Source organism: Panthera leo, chromosome E2 (assembly GCF_018350215.1).
Source record: "Panthera leo isolate Ple1 chromosome E2, P.leo_Ple1_pat1.1, whole genome shotgun sequence".
In the NCBI taxonomy this organism is placed as follows: domain Eukaryota; kingdom Metazoa; phylum Chordata; class Mammalia; order Carnivora; family Felidae; genus Panthera; species Panthera leo.
Window position 1 is genome coordinate 25151374 of NC_056693.1, and position 19185 is coordinate 25170558.

At 35.6% G+C, this 19185-nt stretch overlaps 1 protein-coding gene across 2 annotated transcripts in view; it reads right to left on the minus strand.

Annotated features, from left to right (window-relative positions):
* NETO2 (neuropilin and tolloid like 2) overlaps positions 1–19185 on the minus strand; it is a 55583-nt gene that overhangs the window by 19331 nt on the left and 17067 nt on the right. Inside the window, exons 5-6 of one of the 2 annotated variants that reach the window (XM_042920516.1) lie at positions 16400–16423; positions 16169–16296 (exon numbers count right to left, since the gene is read on the minus strand). In XM_042920516.1, the coding sequence (XP_042776450.1) occupies positions 16169–16296; positions 16400–16423 (152 nt within the window). Of the gene's footprint in view, positions 1–16168; positions 16297–16378; positions 16424–19185 lie in introns of both variants that reach the window. The other variant, XM_042920515.1, reaches the window with a different exon arrangement.

Sequence of the window (19185 nt, forward strand, 5' to 3'; positions counted from 1 at the left end):
TAAACTGTAGTACCAAAATAAGCACTATTAGTATTCTAATTTGATTAGCACTCTTTTTCTTGAAATTTTATAGGCAGCTTGCCACCTGGCACTAAGTTCTTAAAATATGCTTGGTCCACTCTTGTTTAAAGATTTCCTTTAGATTGTAGGCTTAGAAGGACTGTGCGCATTAATGTTCAGGTTGTGGGTTTAGAAGGACATTGTGCTTATCTCTAAAATAACTGAATGAAGTAACTATTATTCTTTACAGGCAAGGAGAAAATGAAGACTCAGATAGATTAAGGAATTTGTCCAAGGTTACTCAGGGTGAAGATCTGACCTAGGCTGGACTGACTCTAACATTTGTGTTCTTCCCACTGTCTGGGATGCCTTTCATGCAGGCACAAGCACAGTTCACTTTTTGCTCTAGTTACTCCTATGTGATTCTACAATTAAAATTTTAGTGACTAGAGAATACAGACTTCCTCTGATTGACATTAAAGACATATAATGAGTATTCAATCTAGTTTCTATCTCTGAGGTAGCAATGTGATGCCACCTCCCTCCCTTTCTATTCATTCATTCGTTCAAAGATTTTTTTTCTTAGATATTTATCTTTCCTTTTATTATTTTATTTTATTTTTTTCAATATATGAAATTTTCGTTCAAAGATTTTAGGTAATCTTTACACCCAACAGGGGCCTGAACTCACAACCCCGAGACCAAAAGTCACATGCTCTACCAACTGAGCCAGCTGTCTTTTAATTCAAAAGACTTGGGGCACCTGGGTGGCTAAATCAGTTAAGCATCTGACTCTTGGTTTCGGCTCAGATCACAATCTCACAGTTCATGGGTTTGAGCCCTGTGTTGGGCTATGCACTGACAACACAGAGCCTGCTTGGGATTCTCTCTTCCTCTCTCTCTGCCCCTCCCAGCTCTCTCTCGCTCTTAAAATAAATAAACTTAAAAAAAAAATAAAAGACTTCATATAACAAAAACGTAATGTCATAGATCTCTCTAAAATATCTTGATGGTACAAAACTAAGCAAACAAAAAAATATAGCTCAAAGGGTTAAATTTCAACCAAATAACTTTAGCTTATTTGAAATGACCAGTTTGCTACTTCCAAGAGAACAGTGGAAAATTGGTAACTAAGTAGGATCACCATTTCAAAACCTCATAAAACCTTTATAAATGTATTACATATAAGCAATAGGTTTCCTTAAATATATCATTTATTCTCATTAATTCCATTGTTTACATAACCAAAGCATTCTGTCCATGGTTCTGTGGTAGTGAGCAAGTTTCATCAATACAGTAATTATTTGCCTTCCCTATTATACTGTAAGGTCTTCCAATGAGAGAATCATGTGCTAATTATATCTAGTGTAATTCTTGCTCATAGCAAGTAATGAATACATGGCTAGGCTTATAAAACTATGAACTGGTAGAGCTAAATATAAGAAAAATAAAGAAGTCTGAAGTATTTAATCTTTTCTGTAATCCAAAGAAACATGGTACTACACAAGACCACAGTAAACGCTCTTTAACTTTTTAAGCCAAAAGTTTTAAGTCCTATGATAATGACATTCTTTTCTGAGTGTAGCAAAATACTGAAATAAGTTTAGTTCAACTAATTTTCAGAAAATATTTCTAACAGTATGAACCTAACAAATTGAAATAGGTGGGAGGGGGGCACATATACTCTTCTCTCACCCAGACTGCATGGCAACAAATCTACTAAATGCTCATCTCTTATCCCACTCCTACACCTTCCCCAGGGAGGTGGAGTTACTTTGATGGTGGGGAGTCTGGTCTCTCTTTCCCTGGACCACCAAGTAGGAAGCAGTGACCTTAGTGGGTTTCTTCTGCAGATGCAAACTTTCCTTGGGCTGGGATGGTCCAGGCTAGATTTAGGTGGGAAGTACAACTGGTGGGTAAGGAACTAGCAAGTCTAATATGACTCTCTCACTAAGCTGCTTCCTCTAGCCTTTGTTGTAATAAAGGAGCTATTTTGAATCTCCACATTCTCAGTGTGGAGGGAAAAGGGGATGCAGTCTACTGGAACTCCTGAAGACTCCAAAAGAAATGCAATGACATCCTCAGAAAGCAACTATGGACATATCTTGGAGGTACTGCATGTTTGGTTCCAGACCACAATCAAGTGAATACTACAATAAAGTGAGTCAAATGCATTTTTTGGTTCCCAAAACTGGCATATAAAAGTTGGCTTGCACAGTAGTCTGTTAAGCATGCAATAACATTAAGTCTAAAAAAATGTACATTCCTTAATTCAAAAATACCTTATTGCTAAAAAAAATGATAACCAGCATCTGAGCTTTCAGCAAGTCATTATCTTTTTGCTGGTGGAGGATCCTGCCTCAGTGTTAGGCTGGGGTGACCGTGATATCTTAAAATAAGGCAACAATGAAGTTTGCTGCATCAATTGACTCCTCACACAAATGATTTCTCTGCAGCATGCAATACTGTTTGGTAGCATTTTACCCACAGCAGAACTTCTTTTAAAATGGAGTCAATCCTCTCAAACCCTGCCACTACTTTATCAACTAAGTCATGTAATATTGTGAATCCTCTGTTGCCGTTTCAAGAATCTTCACTGTATCTTCACCAGGAAGAGATTCCATCTCAAGAAACCACTTTCTTGCTCATCATAAGAAGCAACTCATCTGTTAAAGTTCTATCATGAGTTGCAGAGATTCAGTCCCACCTCTAGGTTCCACTTCTAATTCTAGTTCTCTTGCTGTTTCCACCACATTTGTAGATACTTCTTCCCTGAAGTCTTGGATCTTTAATTTGTAAAAAATGCAGTAAAATGAAGTGTGCCTGTATAGCATTCCAGATGAAAAGGAGATCCTTGATAATAGGCAGTACAACTACTGACATTAGATCCTTATCTTATAGTTGACATAAAATCAATCCTTAAATGTTAAAACCAAAGCACACAGATCAAAATACATAAGTGTAGTTCTACAACCTATGGTTAGGAAAGTTTATTAAAAACAAACATAGAAGACACAAAGTATAAACCATAAAGATAAAAATAATCAATTTTACTACATTAAATAAATGGACTTCCAGAACCACCCAAGATGAAACAGTATGGCTTAACTAAAAACTCAGAATAAAATGTGAAAAGCAACTACATGAAGATTCTGGAAAGTAAAAGATGGGCCTTGAAGGAAGTCAAACTTGAATGACCCATAAAGGAGGTGAGATTCAGTTTTTTCTTTCTCCTTTGTGTCCTGGGCGGATTCATGGAACTCACAGCAAAAAACAGACAATGAACTCAGAGAAAGCACTCCAGCCAGAAGACTAAGAAATTGGGACGAGGGGTGTGTGTGTGTGTGTCTGGTTTGTTTTTCCCACTCTACCAGCTCCGCCCAGGGTCAGCACCAGTCACAGATTTGCATGCAGCAGCTACAGCAGCAACTGAAACCCCAAGAGAAATCCCATCTCCTGAACTAGCAGAACTAAGAAAAGAATATGATGATGTCAAGAGAGTGTGGAGGGAGGGAGTTCCCCCACCCCATTTTCCCCCCTCTCTCTCTTAGTCACTCAAAACTCACAGGTCAGGAGGCAGAAACACTGAAGAAACTTCTTTTCGGCCACAAGAGGAAATGAGAAAAGGAAACGTTATCTGGAGAATGTGAAGGAGTCTTGGAGAGCAGAGAACTAAAGAAAAAGCACTAATTCTGGCTTCCCTACATATTCATGGCATACCTATCTGGCTTACCTGCATATTCATGAAACAGAACTAAAGAAACATGACAAAGATGTTGAGAAACCAAACTCAAGTACCTGAGCAGGACATCCCCTGGGTAAGCCTCCACAGCACAGCAAAGGCCCCCAAAACTCAACAAATGCTGGAACCACCACCCACACGAAATGACATGGTACATGCAATCTGAATCTAACTGGGTAGACTGACAAAAATAAAATAAATAATAACAAAAGCCAACATTTTCCAGGTATTTTTAACAGGACCCAGAGTCTCACAATGTTATATTGAAAATATCCAAGACATAATAAAAAATTACATATAAAGACCCAGGAAATGGGATTAATTCTGAAATGAAAAAATAGTCAACAGATCTCAATCCTAACAGGATCCAGATATTGGAACTGTCAACGCCTTTATTTTTTTTTTTAATTTTTTTTTTTTTAACGTTTATTTATGAGACAGAGCATGAACAGGGGAGGGGCAGATAGAGAGGGAGACACAGAATCTGAAACAGGCTCCAGGCTCTGAGCTGTCAGCACAGAGCCCGACGAGGGCTCGAACTCACAGACCGCGAGATCATGACCTGAGCCGAAGTTGGACGCTTAACCGACCAAGCCACCCAGGCGCCCTTTTTTTTTTTAAATTTTTTAAAATTTTTTCTTGTCAACGCCTTTAAAGCAACAATATAAACATGCTCCGTGAGGTAAAGGCAAACGCTAAAGGAGTAGACAGATTATAGGAGAGAAATAGAAATTGTTAAAGAACCAAGTGGAAATCTTAGAACTGAAATTGAAAAATACAATGTCTGAAACTAAAAAAAAGAATCCACTGTATGGGCCCAATAGGAGAATGGGGATGGCAGAGTGAAGTCAGTAAAATGGAAGAGGACTCCTGAGAATCTGAGATACTGAGTAAAAAGGGTTGAGAACATATGAGCAGAGCCTCAGGGACTTGTGGAACAATTTCAGAAGGCTTAAAATTCATGTCCCTTAAGTCTCAGGAGAAGAGATTCTTACAGAAAAAAATATTTGAAGAAATAATTGCTAAAACTGTCCAAGTTTAGTGAAAGACAAAAATTTAGATTCAAAAAGCTCAGCAAACATAAAACAGGATAAAAGCAAACAAAAACCAAGGCCTACACACATCAAAAATCAAAATCAAAGACTTGAGAACTGACAGAGAAAAATGATGCATTTTGTAGAAGGGAACAATTTGAATGGCTGTGGATTGCTCTTCAGAAATCAGTGCCAAAGGCAGTCCATCAAAATTTTTAAATGTTGAAAAAGAGAACCTGTAAACTTTAGAATTTTATATACAGCAAACATGTTCTTTCAGGAACGAGGGCAAATAACACACCTGGGTGAAGATGTAAGAGACTCAGAGTTTGCTGTATACAGACCTGCTATAAAAGAAATGCTAAAGGAAGCTAGTTATTTATTTATTTATTTATTTGAGACACAGAACAAACAAGCAGGAGAGGGGCAGAGATAGAGGGGGACAGAGGATCGGAAGTGGACTCTCTACTGTCAGCAGGTGCAGGGCTCAAACTCACAAGAAGGAACTCATGAACCTTGAGATCATGACCTGAGCCAGAAGTTGGACACACAACGGACCAAGCCACCCAGGCACCCCTAAAGGAAGTTCTTAGGTAAAAGAGAAAGGCTACTAGAATGAATCCTAGAACTTTATGAATGAAAGGAAGCAGATATGGTAAAATATCTGGATAAATATAAACCATCAAGAATAAAAAAAAAGAGGATGGGGCGCCTGAGTGACTCAGCTGGCTAAGAATCTGACTCTGGATGTTGGCTCAGGTCATGATCTCATGGTTCATGCATGGGTTTAAGCCCTGCATCAGCCTCTGTGCTGACAGTGCAGAGCCTCCTTGGGATTCTCTCACTCCCTCTCAAAATAAATAAGCTTAAAAAGAAAAAGAAAGAAAAAAAGAGAATATCACTACAGACCCTACCAACATTAAGAAGAGTGAAAAAAGGGGGTGCCTGACTGGCTTAGTTGGTGGGGCATACATCTCTTGATCTTGGGGTTGTAAGTTCGACCCCATGTTGAGTGTAGAGATTACTTAGAAATAAAATGTTTCAAACAAAACAATAAAAAAAATACAGTAAACAGTTCTATGCCCCCAAATCAGATGACTCAGATGAAATGGACAAATTCCTTAAAAGGGACAAACTGCCCAAACACTTCTAAGAAAAATATGTAACCTGAATGGCCATATCATTTATCAAAAATAATGAATTCATAGTTAAAAACCTTACAAAAAAAGCTCCAGGCCTAGGTGAATTCACGGTTAAATTATACCAACCATGCAAGGAAAAAGTTATGCCAATTCTTTTACCAAAGACATAAGGAAACTACTGATCAGTATTTCTGCTGTCATACTGTGTTTTATAATAAAATATATATATTTCATCTTCATCTCTGTTTCTGGCTCAGAGCTCCCCAAACCCTTGGAATTTCCTGAGCAATAGGAGCAATGGGAGGATCTTTTGTTGTATTTGGTCTCTTGTCCTCAGTTCCTGAAAATGTTCTAGAGCCATAAAGTTGAAATGGGTGTCTTGTGGCCCTTTCAACAATTATTTATGTTAGGTAACTTTTGGAAATCCCCTAAAGATGGGGGCTGGTCACTGGGGTAAATAACCATGAATTGAGGGTTTACACTTTCAGTTCCACCCCAACTTCTAGGGAGAAGAGAGGGCCAGGGCTGACAGCCGATGATTTAATTAGCCATGCTTATGTAATAAGGCCTCCATAAAAAAACTCAAAAGGAAAAGGTTTCAAGAGCTTTCAAGTTGGTGAACCAGAATGTTTCCATATGCCATTGTGCTAAACCCCATACTCCATGGGTACAGAAGCTCCTTTGTTCAGGGCCTCACCTGTATTTTTTCATCTAGCTGTTGATTTTTATCCTTTAATATGCTCTGTAATTAACTGGCAATTTAAGTAAGCAAACTGGTTTCCTGAGTTTTCTAAGTGGCTCTAGCAAATTAATCAAACTCAAGAAGGGGCTCATAGAAACCTCTGATTTATAACCAGTTGGTCAGAAGCACAGGTGACAACCTGGATATAAGAATGGCATCTGAAGTGGAGGCCAGACTTGTGGGACTGAGCCCCTAACCCTAGGAATCTGATGCCATCTCAGGGTAGATACTGTCAGAACTGAGTTGAATCACTGGACACCCAGTTGGTGTCTGAGAACTGCTTGGTGGTATAAGGGAAAAAAGCCCACAAGTTGGAAATGGTATCAGAACCATCACTCCAGAAAATAGATGCAAAAATCCTCAATAAAATATTAGCCAATCTAATCCAGCAACATAGAAAAATGGTAATACTTTTACATAATCACAACCAAATATGGTTCATCCCAGGTATCCAAGGCTGGTTTAAATTATGAAGAATCAAGATAAGTCTCCATTATAAACAGACTAAAAGAGAGAAGATACATGATCACTTTAATCTGTTAATCAACATCCATTCATGATGAAAATCTTAGAAAAACAGCAGAACTTCTGTAATCTGGTAAAGGGTATCTACAAAAACCCAGAGCTCACACCATACTTAATGGTGAAAACCTGAATGCTTTCCCCCTCAAAATCAATAACAAGGTAACTCCCATTCAGCACCATACTGGAAACTGTAGAGTGCCAGAGTGTAGACTTTAAAGCTCCAATAATCAAAACAGTGTGGAACTGACAAAAGGACAGACACACAGATCCATGAAACAGAACAGAGCCCAGAAATAGATTCTTACAAATGAAGTTATTATTATTCTTTTAACGGAGGTACAAAAGCAATAATGGAGAAAGGATAGTCTTCAACAAATGGTGCTGGAAAAGTCAGACATCCATAAGCGAAAGAAAGAAAGAAAGAAAGAAAGAAAGAAAGAAAGAAAGAAAACAAACCTTGGGCTATACACAATACCTTATACAAAAATTAACTCAAAATGGGTCATAAAAATATAAAATTATATAACTTTCAGAAGGAAATATAGGAAAAAATTATGACTTTGGGTCAGGCAAAGAGTTCTTAGATACATTAAAGGAAAATTCATTAAAAAGTGAATAACTTGATTGCATTAAACTTTTTCTCTGTGAAAGACACTGTTGAGTAAAAAGAGCCACCAACTGAGAGAAAATATTTGTATATCACTTGCCAAAAGACTTAACCCAGAACTCAAAAGTGAATAGTAAGAAAACTACTCAGTCTTAAAATGGGCATAGCCAACACCACTAAAGATTTAGACATTGCAAATTTGCAAATTAAAACCCATAGCATTATATCTTCCTTAGAGTAACTATAAAAAAAAAAAAACAACAAACAGCTGACAATACCAAGTGCTTAGAACTTACGTAGAGCGATTGAAAATCTGGTAACATTCCTTGTGGAAAGAAATCCAAAACAATATAACCACTCTGGAAAACAGCTTGGTGGTTTCTTATAAAGCTACCATGTGAATCAGCAGTCTCCTGGATGAATATCCAGAAAAATTAAAAACGTGTTTACACAAAACAGCCTGTACAGAAATGTGTATAGAAGTTTTATCAATAATAAAAAAACTGGAAACAGTCCCCATGTTCTTCAGCTGTTAAGAATAAACTATAGTATATCCACATCATAAAATCTGTTCATCAATAAAAGAAATGAACTACTGGTACATGTAATAACAGAAGAATCTCAAGCACATCATACTAAACAAAAGAATTCAGACTCATACATACTGTGTGATTCTAATTATAGGACGTTTGGAAATGGTAAAACTATAGAACAGTAAATTAGTTGCCAGGGATCAAGATTAAAGACGGGTTTTGACTGCAAAGGAAGAGACCAAGATAATTTCATTGGGGTAATGGAATGGTTCTTGATTATGGTGGCTGTCAAATGACTCTGAGCATCGGTCAAAAAATTTGACTGTATGTTACTTGATATGACCAAGTGTCAGCAAGGATTGAGTAATGAAAATACTCTTAAAAGAATAAATTGCCACTAACACTTTGGCAGCCTTTGGCATGCTCTGGTAAAGCTAAAGATGGTCATGTCCTACAACACAAAACTACACTTCTAGCTATATAACCAAATGAAGTCATCATACATGGGCATAATGAAAATACAAAAATGTTTATAGCAGTACTATTTAATATATTAAAATGTGAAAGCAAATTAAATGTCTAAAAAGAGAACGGTGATTTATTTCTACAATTGATAAAAAATTTAAAAATATACAGAATAGTATATATTTTTATAGTACATAAATATGAAAATACAAAATTGTATAGAAATTATAAAACTCGAACTAAGGGTATGTAGGAAAGCTAAAGGGAACATATGAGGCTTCCTCTATTCCTGTAATAGTTTTTATTTTTTCATGTGACAATATTTAATAATTATTCAAATGTTTAAGAAATTAGGGTTGCCTGGGTGGCTCAGTTGAGTGTCTGACCCTTAATTTCGGCTCAGGTCATGATCCCAGGGTTGTGGGATTGAGCCCCGTGTCAGGCTCCACACTGAGTGTGGAGCCTGCTTAAGATTCTTTCTCCCTTTGCCCCTCTCCCTGTCTTGCCCATGTACTCTCTTTTAAAAAGGTAAAAAATAAATGTTTAAGAAATTAATATTTCTTAGACCTTGTTTTTGAAGTACTTCATGAAGAAATAATTCGAGATTCATAAATTCTTAGGAGTGTTATTTGGAATACTGAATATTGGAGAATGTTACTTTTTCAAAACAATTTTTTAATGTTTATTTTTGAGAGAGAGTGAGCAAGGAGGGGAGGGGCAGACAGAGAGGGAAACAGAGAAATCTGAAGCAGGCTCCATGCTGTCAACGCAAAGCCTGATGTGGAGCCTGAACTCACGAACGGTGAGAGCATGACCTGAGCTGAAGTCCGACACTCAACCTCCTGAGGCAGCAGGGTGGCTCAGGCAGTTAAGTGTCGGACTTCAGCTCAGGTCATGCTCTCACCGTTCTGTGGGTTCAAGCCCTGTGTCGGGCTCTGTGCTGACAGCTCAGAGCCTGAAGCCTGCTTCAGATTCTGTGTCTCCCTCTTTTTGCCCCTCCCCTGCTCACACTGTGTCCCTCTCTCTCTCAAAAATAAACATTAAAAGAAATAATAAATAAAATTGTGTTAAACTAAATGACTAAACAGATGATATAAGAAAGTTAAAGGAAAACATGTTAAAGACCACCCTAACCCATGAATACTCAATATGGAGTAAACTAGTTAATGGGTGATGTTTCAGAAAAATCCACTTATAAAAATATATACAAAAGAAGTGTGCAAGTAGTGTTCCAGTCCATTGTTCTCAGTGGCCTTTCCACAAAAAGAGAGGCATACCTTATTTCATCTTGCTTCACAGATACTGTTTTTTTTTTTTACATATTCAAAGTTTTTGGCAACCCTGCATCAATGATGCAAGTCTATCAGTGCCATTTTTCCAACAGCATTTGCTCATTTTTGTCTCTCTGGATCACACTTGGTAATTCTCACACTATTTCAAACTTTGGTATTATTATATTTGAATTGCAACCATCTCATGATAAAACTCTAACAGATGAAGTTTCTCATGGATGAGCAAAGAAAGTGATTTCTTCAGATGGAGTGTACTCCCGGTGAAGATGCTGTGAAGACTATTGGAATGAGAACAGAGAATTCAGAATATTACATGAATTTAGTTGATAAAGCAGTGGGAGGGCTTGAGAGGATTGACTCCATTTTAAAAGAAGTTCTACTGTGGGTAAAATGCTCCCAAACAGCATCGCATGCTGCAGAGAAATCATTTTCGAAAGGAGAGTCAATCACAGCAAATTCATTGTTGTCTTATTTTAAGGAATTGTCACAGTCACCGCAGCCTTCAGCAGCCACCACCCTGCAGCCATCAATATCGAGGCAGCAAAAAGACTATGATTCACTGAAAGCTCATATCCTGGTTATTAGCATTTTTTAGCAATACAGTATTTTTGAATTAAGGCACATACACTGTTGTTCTAGACGTAATACTATTGCACACTTAACAGATCAAAGTACAGTGTAAAACAACTTTTAGATGCACTGGGAAACTAAAAAATTCATTTGACTCACTTTATTATAATATTTTCAGGAGTACAATACAGTGATTCAACAATTCTATACATTACTCAGTGCTCAACACAGTAAGTGTAGTCACCAAACATTATTACAGTATTACTATATTCCCTATGCTATACCTTTCATGCCTGTGACTTATTTATTTTATAACTGAAGTCTGTACCTCTTAATTTCTTTTGTCTACTTCACCTATTCCCTCACCCACCTCCCCTCTGGCAACCACCATATATGTGTAGTTTTACCTTTAGATACTTAATTCAATTTTATTAGTTTGTATATTCCACTGACAAATGCATTCTATCCAACTGCCACAATTTTATCTTGAAGGGTAAGTATCTCCACTTGTTTTTATTCAAAACTGTTATGGTTCTTCTGAATGCTTTCCTCTTCTATGTGAATTCTAGAATTAGCTTGCCAACTTCCCTAGAAAGCCCTCCTGGGATTTGGAATGGAATTACTTTAAATTGATAAATTAGAGAACAATGAACATTTTTGTGATACTGAATCTTCCCATCCATGAAAATGATCTCCCTCTCTCCCCCATTTCTGTAGGCCTTCTTTTATGCATTTCAATTTAAAAATTTGCTTCCTAGTACCTTATGATTTGTTCTTATTGTAAATAGTGCTTTAAAAAGTTTGATTTTCTAACTGCTTTTGGCTTTAGTAGAGAAAAGCAGTTGATCTTTATAATTGATGAACTTTTTTTCTCTCATTTTGATGCCCCAACCAGGATTTCAGAACACTAGCAAATAAAACAATGACAACAGACATTCCTGACTTGTTCCTGACTTTAAAGGAAATACTTCTAAGGTTTCACCATTAATTACAACGTTTGAATTAGGGTTTTGGTAGATACTCTTCATCATGCTGAAGACATTCTTCTATGCTGGACTTACCAACGGTTTTTTTATCAATAGGTTTTAAGTTTCACTGAATATTTCCTCTGCATCCATTGATAACTGGATTTTCTCCTTTAATCTGTTAATATGGGAAACTATATCATTTGATTTTCTAATATTAAACTGTCCAACAATTTCTAGGTCATGACTTTTAAAACAAAACCATTATAAATAATCCTGGTGTATAATTCTCTCATGCTATTTAGCTCTGATAGAACAGGCTGGGGGAATGTTCTTTTTTCTTCAATTTTTATTATGTAACATGTTCCTTGACTATTTGGTAAAATCTAACATGACCAATTTTTCTTTTTTCTTTTAGTTTATTTATTTATTTAGAAAGAAAGGGAGAGAAATCCCAAGCAGGCCCCGTGCTGTCAGCGCAGAGCCCAAAGTGGGGCTCGAACTCACAAACTGTGAGATCATGACCTGAGCTGAAGTTGGACACTTAACCAACTAAGCCACCCAGGCACCCCGACCAATTTTTCTGTTTACCTATTTTAAGTAAAAAATCAATTTTGATAATTTGGTAAGATTTATTCAGGTTTTCTATTTAATTAATTTTGGTAAACATATATATGTATGTAAATACGTATGTACACACATATGTTTCAGGAAACTGTCCATTTAGATGGTTTGCAAATTTATCAGCAAAGAATTACTCTTAGTATCATCTTCTAGTCTAAAACAGTTTGATTATGGAAAATTTCAAATGTGCAAAAGCGGACAAAATAGTATCCTAAACTCATGCCCCATCTCCTAAGTTATTAATTCAGCCAGTCTTGCTTGAACTGTAATACCCCTCCCACTTCTGCCTCTCACATACTGAGACAAATCCCAGAGAGATTCACACGTCAACAGTTCTAGGTGTATTGCTATTGACCACTTAAAAAATAATCTCAGTACTATTATCAAACCAAATTCTTCATTATCAAATACCAGTGTTCAGACTTATGTCTTTTAATGTTTCCTTCTTTTACAGTTTGCTTGAACACACAAGTTCATTTGACTTTTATATTTCTTTTAATGTGTAGATTCTACTGCTGTGTTTTCCTACCTTGTCATTTATTTAAGAAACACTCAGGTTTTTTGTTGTTGTTGTTTAGCAGGTCTTCTTCATAGTTTGTCTTATGATGGTTTTTAATCTCTGCTGTAGATGATTCATGACCGTTTCCATTTCAATATTATTTAGGTCTTTTTTTCTAAATCAATCTTGGCAGAGGTGTGTCTATAGTAATCTTTTACAAATGGCCAGCTTTTGGTTTTGTTGATTCTTTTTATAACTTTGTTTTAAAATACTGTTTATTTCTGCTTTCATTATTACCGTTTCTTTGGATTCCTCTGGTCATTCTTCTAACTTCTTGAGTTGAATCTCAGCTTATTAAATTTAAATCTTTTTTTTCTTCTAAAATAAGCATTTATAAAACTCCCTTAAAGTACTTTTAGCTGCATACCACACATTTTGATATGTAGTATTTTCAATATTACTGAGTTTTAATCTGTTTAAATTTATGTCCTGATTTCTTCTGTGACCTATTAAATACTAGCTGGCATATTATTAAATTTCTAAACATAAGGGTTTTAAAGGTATCTTTTGGTTACTGGTTCCCAATTTATGTGTATTTTTGTCAGAGGATGCTCTGCATGAAACTAAGCACTGGTACATATTTCAGACTTCTGTTTTTAGTTTTAGCGTATGGATCAGATTTTATAAATGTCTCATGCATGCTTGTAGAAAATGCTTATTTTCTGGATGTTGGAAGTAAAGTACCATGTCTTATCAGGCATACTGCATTATTTAAATCTTCTGAGCCTTACTAATTTTTTTGTATGCTTAATTACTGAGAGGTGAAATTAATTACCCACTATAATTGTGGGTCTGTCAGTTTTGCTCAGCAACTATCAATTCATGTTTTGTACATTTTGAGGCCATATTAATAGATAAAATTTAAAATTATTATCTTCCTTGCAAATTGGTGACATTCTTGATTTGTATTTTAATAGCTATATCAGATATCTTTTGGTATTTGTGCTATTTCTTTTCTATTTTTGTTATTTCAAAATTTTCCATAGTTATCCTAAAACAGGATACACTTGGATTTTAACTGTAGTATTTGGTCCATTTATTATTTGTGCTCAGAGATATTTTAATTTTGCCCATATTCTTAAATGATAGTTGAGTACTGAATTTTAGAATTTTAGCTTGGCAGTTATTTTTTTCTTAGCACTTTAAGGACATTAGTATCTTCTGGCTTCTATTTTGCTGTTAAGGATTCTGATACCTCTCTTTTATCTCTAGTTGTTTTAAAGATGTCTCATTGTCTATGGTGGCCAATATAGGTAGGTGTCAATTAAAACTTTTTTATTGCTTTGGGTATCACTTTGTGTCAATGTTTTTTGTCAGCTTAAACATCTTCTTTTCTTTTTGTTTCTTTGGTTTATTTATTTTTGAGAGAGAGAGAGAGAGAGAGAGAGAGAGAGAGAGAGATGGAGGGAGAGAGCATGAGCAGGGGAAGACATAAAGAGAGGGAGATAGAGAATTGGAAGTAGGTTCCAAGCTACAGCCTGGCATGGGGCTTGAACCCATGAACCATGAGATCATGAACTGAGCCAAAGTTGGATGAACTTACTGAGCCACCCAGGTGCCCCAGCTTTAACATTTTCTTGATAAACTGCCACTACCTCACCCCCTGGGTAATTTTCTCAGATCTATCCTTTAATAACTATACCTTTTACTTCAAGAAGTTTTACCTGGTTATTTTAAAAGTGTACTTGGGTCATTTTTCTTTCTCATCTTTTTGATTCCTTCTTATAAGATACTTAAAACACTTACGTTCTTAGGGATCTAAGAAACTCCTCGCTGTTATGCCTGCTAATTCACTTGTGGTGAGTTGTCTGCTTATGTTTTCTTTTTTTTTTTTTTTTTTAATGTTTATTTTTGAGAGAGAGACAGAATACAGGCAGGGGAGGGGCAGAGAGAGAGGGAGACACAGAAACCCAAGCAGGCTTCAGGCTCTGAGCTGTAAGCATGGAGCCCAATGCAGGGCTCAAACTCATGAACAATGAGATCATGACCTCCGCAGAAGTTGGATGCTTAACCAACTGCACCACCCAAGCTCTACTTGTTTTCTAATTTTGGGTTGTGAGCATACCTTCAGCGGTATTTTACTGGTGGCAATTCTGTAGCCTCCATGGTTATTTTGTATTTATTTTTGCCCGGTGTCTATAAAAAGGTTATCTGAGGTCAGGACGATTTTGTTAATTTTTAGACTAACTGGTTCCTGGATTGGGCATGGAATGTAAATTACATACATCCCAACCTCTAATATAAACAGGTTTCTAGGTAAAAATTTTAGGGGAGACCCCAGCCTTATCCCTGAGACTGAGCCTGGAAAGATAAGCTTCTTCATTATCAACCCATGTTAGTGGAAGTTTTTTTTCTAATCTACCACTTCATAGCAATTATCTCTCTTTGAGAGTTCCAGCTTTATGTGAGGGATCTCACAAACACAAACCCCAGGCCTTTTCTGTCTCACCGTGGCCGTTAACACCAAGCTCCTGGCATGTCTTCCGGTGAATAGTCAGAGTGTACTGAAATCAGCAAGAGGCATTTGTACCATCGATTTCAGTTTTCAGTTTATTACTCTGGTTTATAGTTATCTCTCTTCATTTCTAGTCCATTAAGAATTATCTTTGGAAATCTTACCTATGCTTTTAAAAGAGTATCTGTTGTATTTTACCCAATATTTCTAGGTGTTTTGTAACAGGTAAGTTTTCATATAATCTAATCCATCATATTACCTTAACTCTAAATTTGATTTTCATAATTCTTTAAAGGTTTGTTCTCTTATCCTCACCCTCTCTTTTCACATGTATCCACATTAAATATAATTTTAACTGTGAATATTCCTAGAAGTATAAATTAAAAGCTTTTTTGCAAAAGTAGTTAGCAACCAATCTCAATCTGTCAGAGTTATTTAAAAACATCCTTCCCTGTGGTACTTTCCAATCATAGTGCTACATCGTTAGCACAAGACAGCATGGAAAGAAAGAACACAGAACTGAGACTCACTATATTTGTGTTTTGGTTTTGACACTATGACCAACTCTGAGAACCCTGATAAGACACTTCAACCTCTTGAGGTCTATTTTTCCTCCTTATAACATTTTTTTTTAAGAATCTATGATCGTATGGATCAACACTTGTACTTTCCACTTAGGAATACAGAGATTTTAAGAATCTCAAAATTTGTGTGATATTCCTGAATTTATATTGTAGTTTACTTAACTGTAATAATGCTGTGATGCCCAATCTGATTGCAATAAAATCAATTTTTAAAAACTTGGAGTATCAGTTTATACAATAGTAAGTATCTGCAGGAATCAAAAAAATATATTATGCAATTCAATGTCTTGTTACGTTCTTTTCTAAAGTGACTCAGTACATAATAATACCTTGGCTTTTGGAGTAGCTTTAATTGTCCATATGCAATCAACTGCTTGGCCAGGTTTTGTTTTCTCTTCTTGTTCTACCTGACTAGAACGCACTATTCCATCAGCTCCCGAGAGCTCAAACTGGCAATCTAGAAAGAAAAGTTGAATGATGTTCAAAGGAAAATAAGACTGATCAAAATGCCATGAGGAAAAAGAGGTGATATACTAAACCTGGGATAGGATTTAAAATACCTCCTAGGTAAGTAAAGTCTGGATCTGTAACAGAAAAAAGAAGAAAGTCATTGGCATTGAGATAGTTTAGTTACTTTAAGGCTTAATGTCTTAAGTTCTATCTAATGCTAATTTAATAGCAGAGTAAGAGAAAGCTTTCATTGGTGTAGATTACAGATCACTGTTTCTGGGCATGCTTAGGTGTTTGTTTATAGGAGCAATGTTTTTTAAAATGCTAATATTTATACTTCTGATCCCATCATGAATAACTTATTTATGTCACCTGGAAACTCAGAACTCTCTGTCAATTGCGATAGCTAGTCCACTGAGGGATGAATGAATGTATATACAACACAATGGAGTATTATTCAGCCTAACAAAGAAATGAAATTCTGACACAAACTACAACATGGATGAACCCTGAGAATCCTAGATTAGTCAAATTCATAGAGACAGTAAGTACCACAAACTGGAGGAAAGGGGGAATGGACAGTTAGTGTTTAATGGATACAGAGTTCCAGCTTGGGTTAACAAAACAGTTCTGGAAATGGATAGTGGTGACCACTGCACAACATTTTAATAAATGTACTTGACATGTACTTGTACACTTAAAAAGGATTAAAATTGTGAATTTTGTAAGTTATTTGTAATTCAACACATATACAAAGAAGTAGCTAGTGAGCTGTGTTTTCAAAATGGCAGGGAAAAAATGACTAGCTGATATACAGGGTATTCTGCCCTATGAAGTAGTTCATAGAAGACTGAGAACCAACAGCATATATCAAATAACTGATTAAAGTTAACTGGTCGGGTATTTGTTTTTATGAACTAAACCAATTAACTGAAGTAACGATATTTTGGTGTCAAAAAGGCTTAAAAAATCTTAAATATGAATCAAATCTTTACAAACTGGTTTAGAATACCTGAAACAAAAAAAAAAAGTCAAAAACAATGCTCTTAATACTGTTTTTAAATATTAAAAATCAGGCTTTTTAATATGTAAAGATTCTCACTTTAAAGAAAAGTAGCTCTTTTTCTATTAGTTTATGTATCATGAGAGCAATTTTATATGGATTGTGGCTAAAATATAGACAAATTAAAAGAAAATGTGTAGGATTTTATAGTACTTCAGAATTTCTACACCCACTATGCTAATTATAGCAACATCAGGAAAACTATGTAATATTCTATTTTATAGATGAGGAAACTGAATGAGAGAGATAATGATTTTCTTAGACCATATATATAATGGCAAAGTCAGGACTAGATTGCAATTCTCCAGACAATTTTTCTTACCCTACCACCATGTTGCCTTTATAATGTGGGTAAGGATGCCACAGTTTTACCACTGAAGAAAAAAATATCAAAATAAATAGGTAATGCATAATTGGCTAATTATGGTTGTGTCTAGGTATTTAAAATCATATTTATAAAATAAATTTTTCAATAGGGATCAATAAAATCAAGAAGATGACTACTACTACTAATGAGAAATTAGTATGTTTTAAATGGAATTCTTTAAGCTATTGGTGATATTTGTTGAGGCAGAGGACTCTTAACGTATTGCTACTTCCTGGAAGTAGCAACTGGGATAATTCTGGAAATTTTAGTGCAATAATGACAAAATTCTAGAATTCTTGCCTACACATGAATAAACTCTGATTCATCTGGCAGGTAGTTCCTATGACTTTTTACTCCAATGCTGTTTAATTAAATTTGTCTTTGATATTTCTCTGCAAAAGAGCTCAAATGTCACTGACCCCTTTCAGCAAGGTTGATTTAGTTTATTAAGTTAAAAAAGAAAAGTCTGAGATGTATACTCAAGCTAAAAGTTTCTCCCCTACTTTTTTTTTTTCAATATGGTAACCATGCATAAAGTATCTGTAATAAAAAACAATTTTAACAAGAATTGAGCACCCAGCTAAATACAATAAACTGTGATTGAAATAGGTTTTGCAGGCTATTTAAAGATTCTGAGATGTTTTAAACTAGCAGTTTTTTCATTCTGGCAGTTTGGTGTATATAGGTCCTATATGAACTTTCAAATTAAGTTTGATAACTCTGTAATTATTTAAAATTATTTTAAATTCTGGAAAGGGCAAAACTATGGAGACAGTAAAGATCAGTGCTTGCCAAGAGCTAGGGGGAGGAATGAATAGGCGGAGCACAGGATTTTTAGGGCAGTGGGAATACTTGGTATGATACTGAAATGGTAGACACACATTGTCATACATTTGTCTAAACACACAGAACACCCAACACCAAGAGTGAACCTAATCAATGTAAACTATGAACTTTGGGTGATGTTGTGTCAGTGTGGGTTCACTGACTGTAGCAAATGGACCACTCAAGGAGCAGGATATTGATTATGGAGGCAGCTGTGTTTGTGCGGGGTTGGAGGTATATGGTAACTCTGTACTTCCTGCTTAGTTTTGCTGGGAACCTAAAACTGTCCTAAAAAATAAAAGTCTAGAGGTAAATTTTACTTTCTAAAAATGTTATCCTTTTGGTATTGAGAACATAAATATTGAAACAATGCTTAAAAATTCCCATAATGTTTACTGACAAAAAAAAAAGTTGATTATGTTGTTTAGGCAAAAAAAGCAGGTAATATAGATACATGGTCTCAGTTATGTAAGACAAAAAGAGATACAGAAAAATATCTGAAGGGATACATACCAAATTGTTAACAGTGGTTTTTTATATAGAAGATGGTAAGATTATGGATATTTTTTCATTTAGGTATATGTGTTTTTTAATTAACAAATTTCTTACAAAAACATAATAGCAAAAAGATTATATAATTG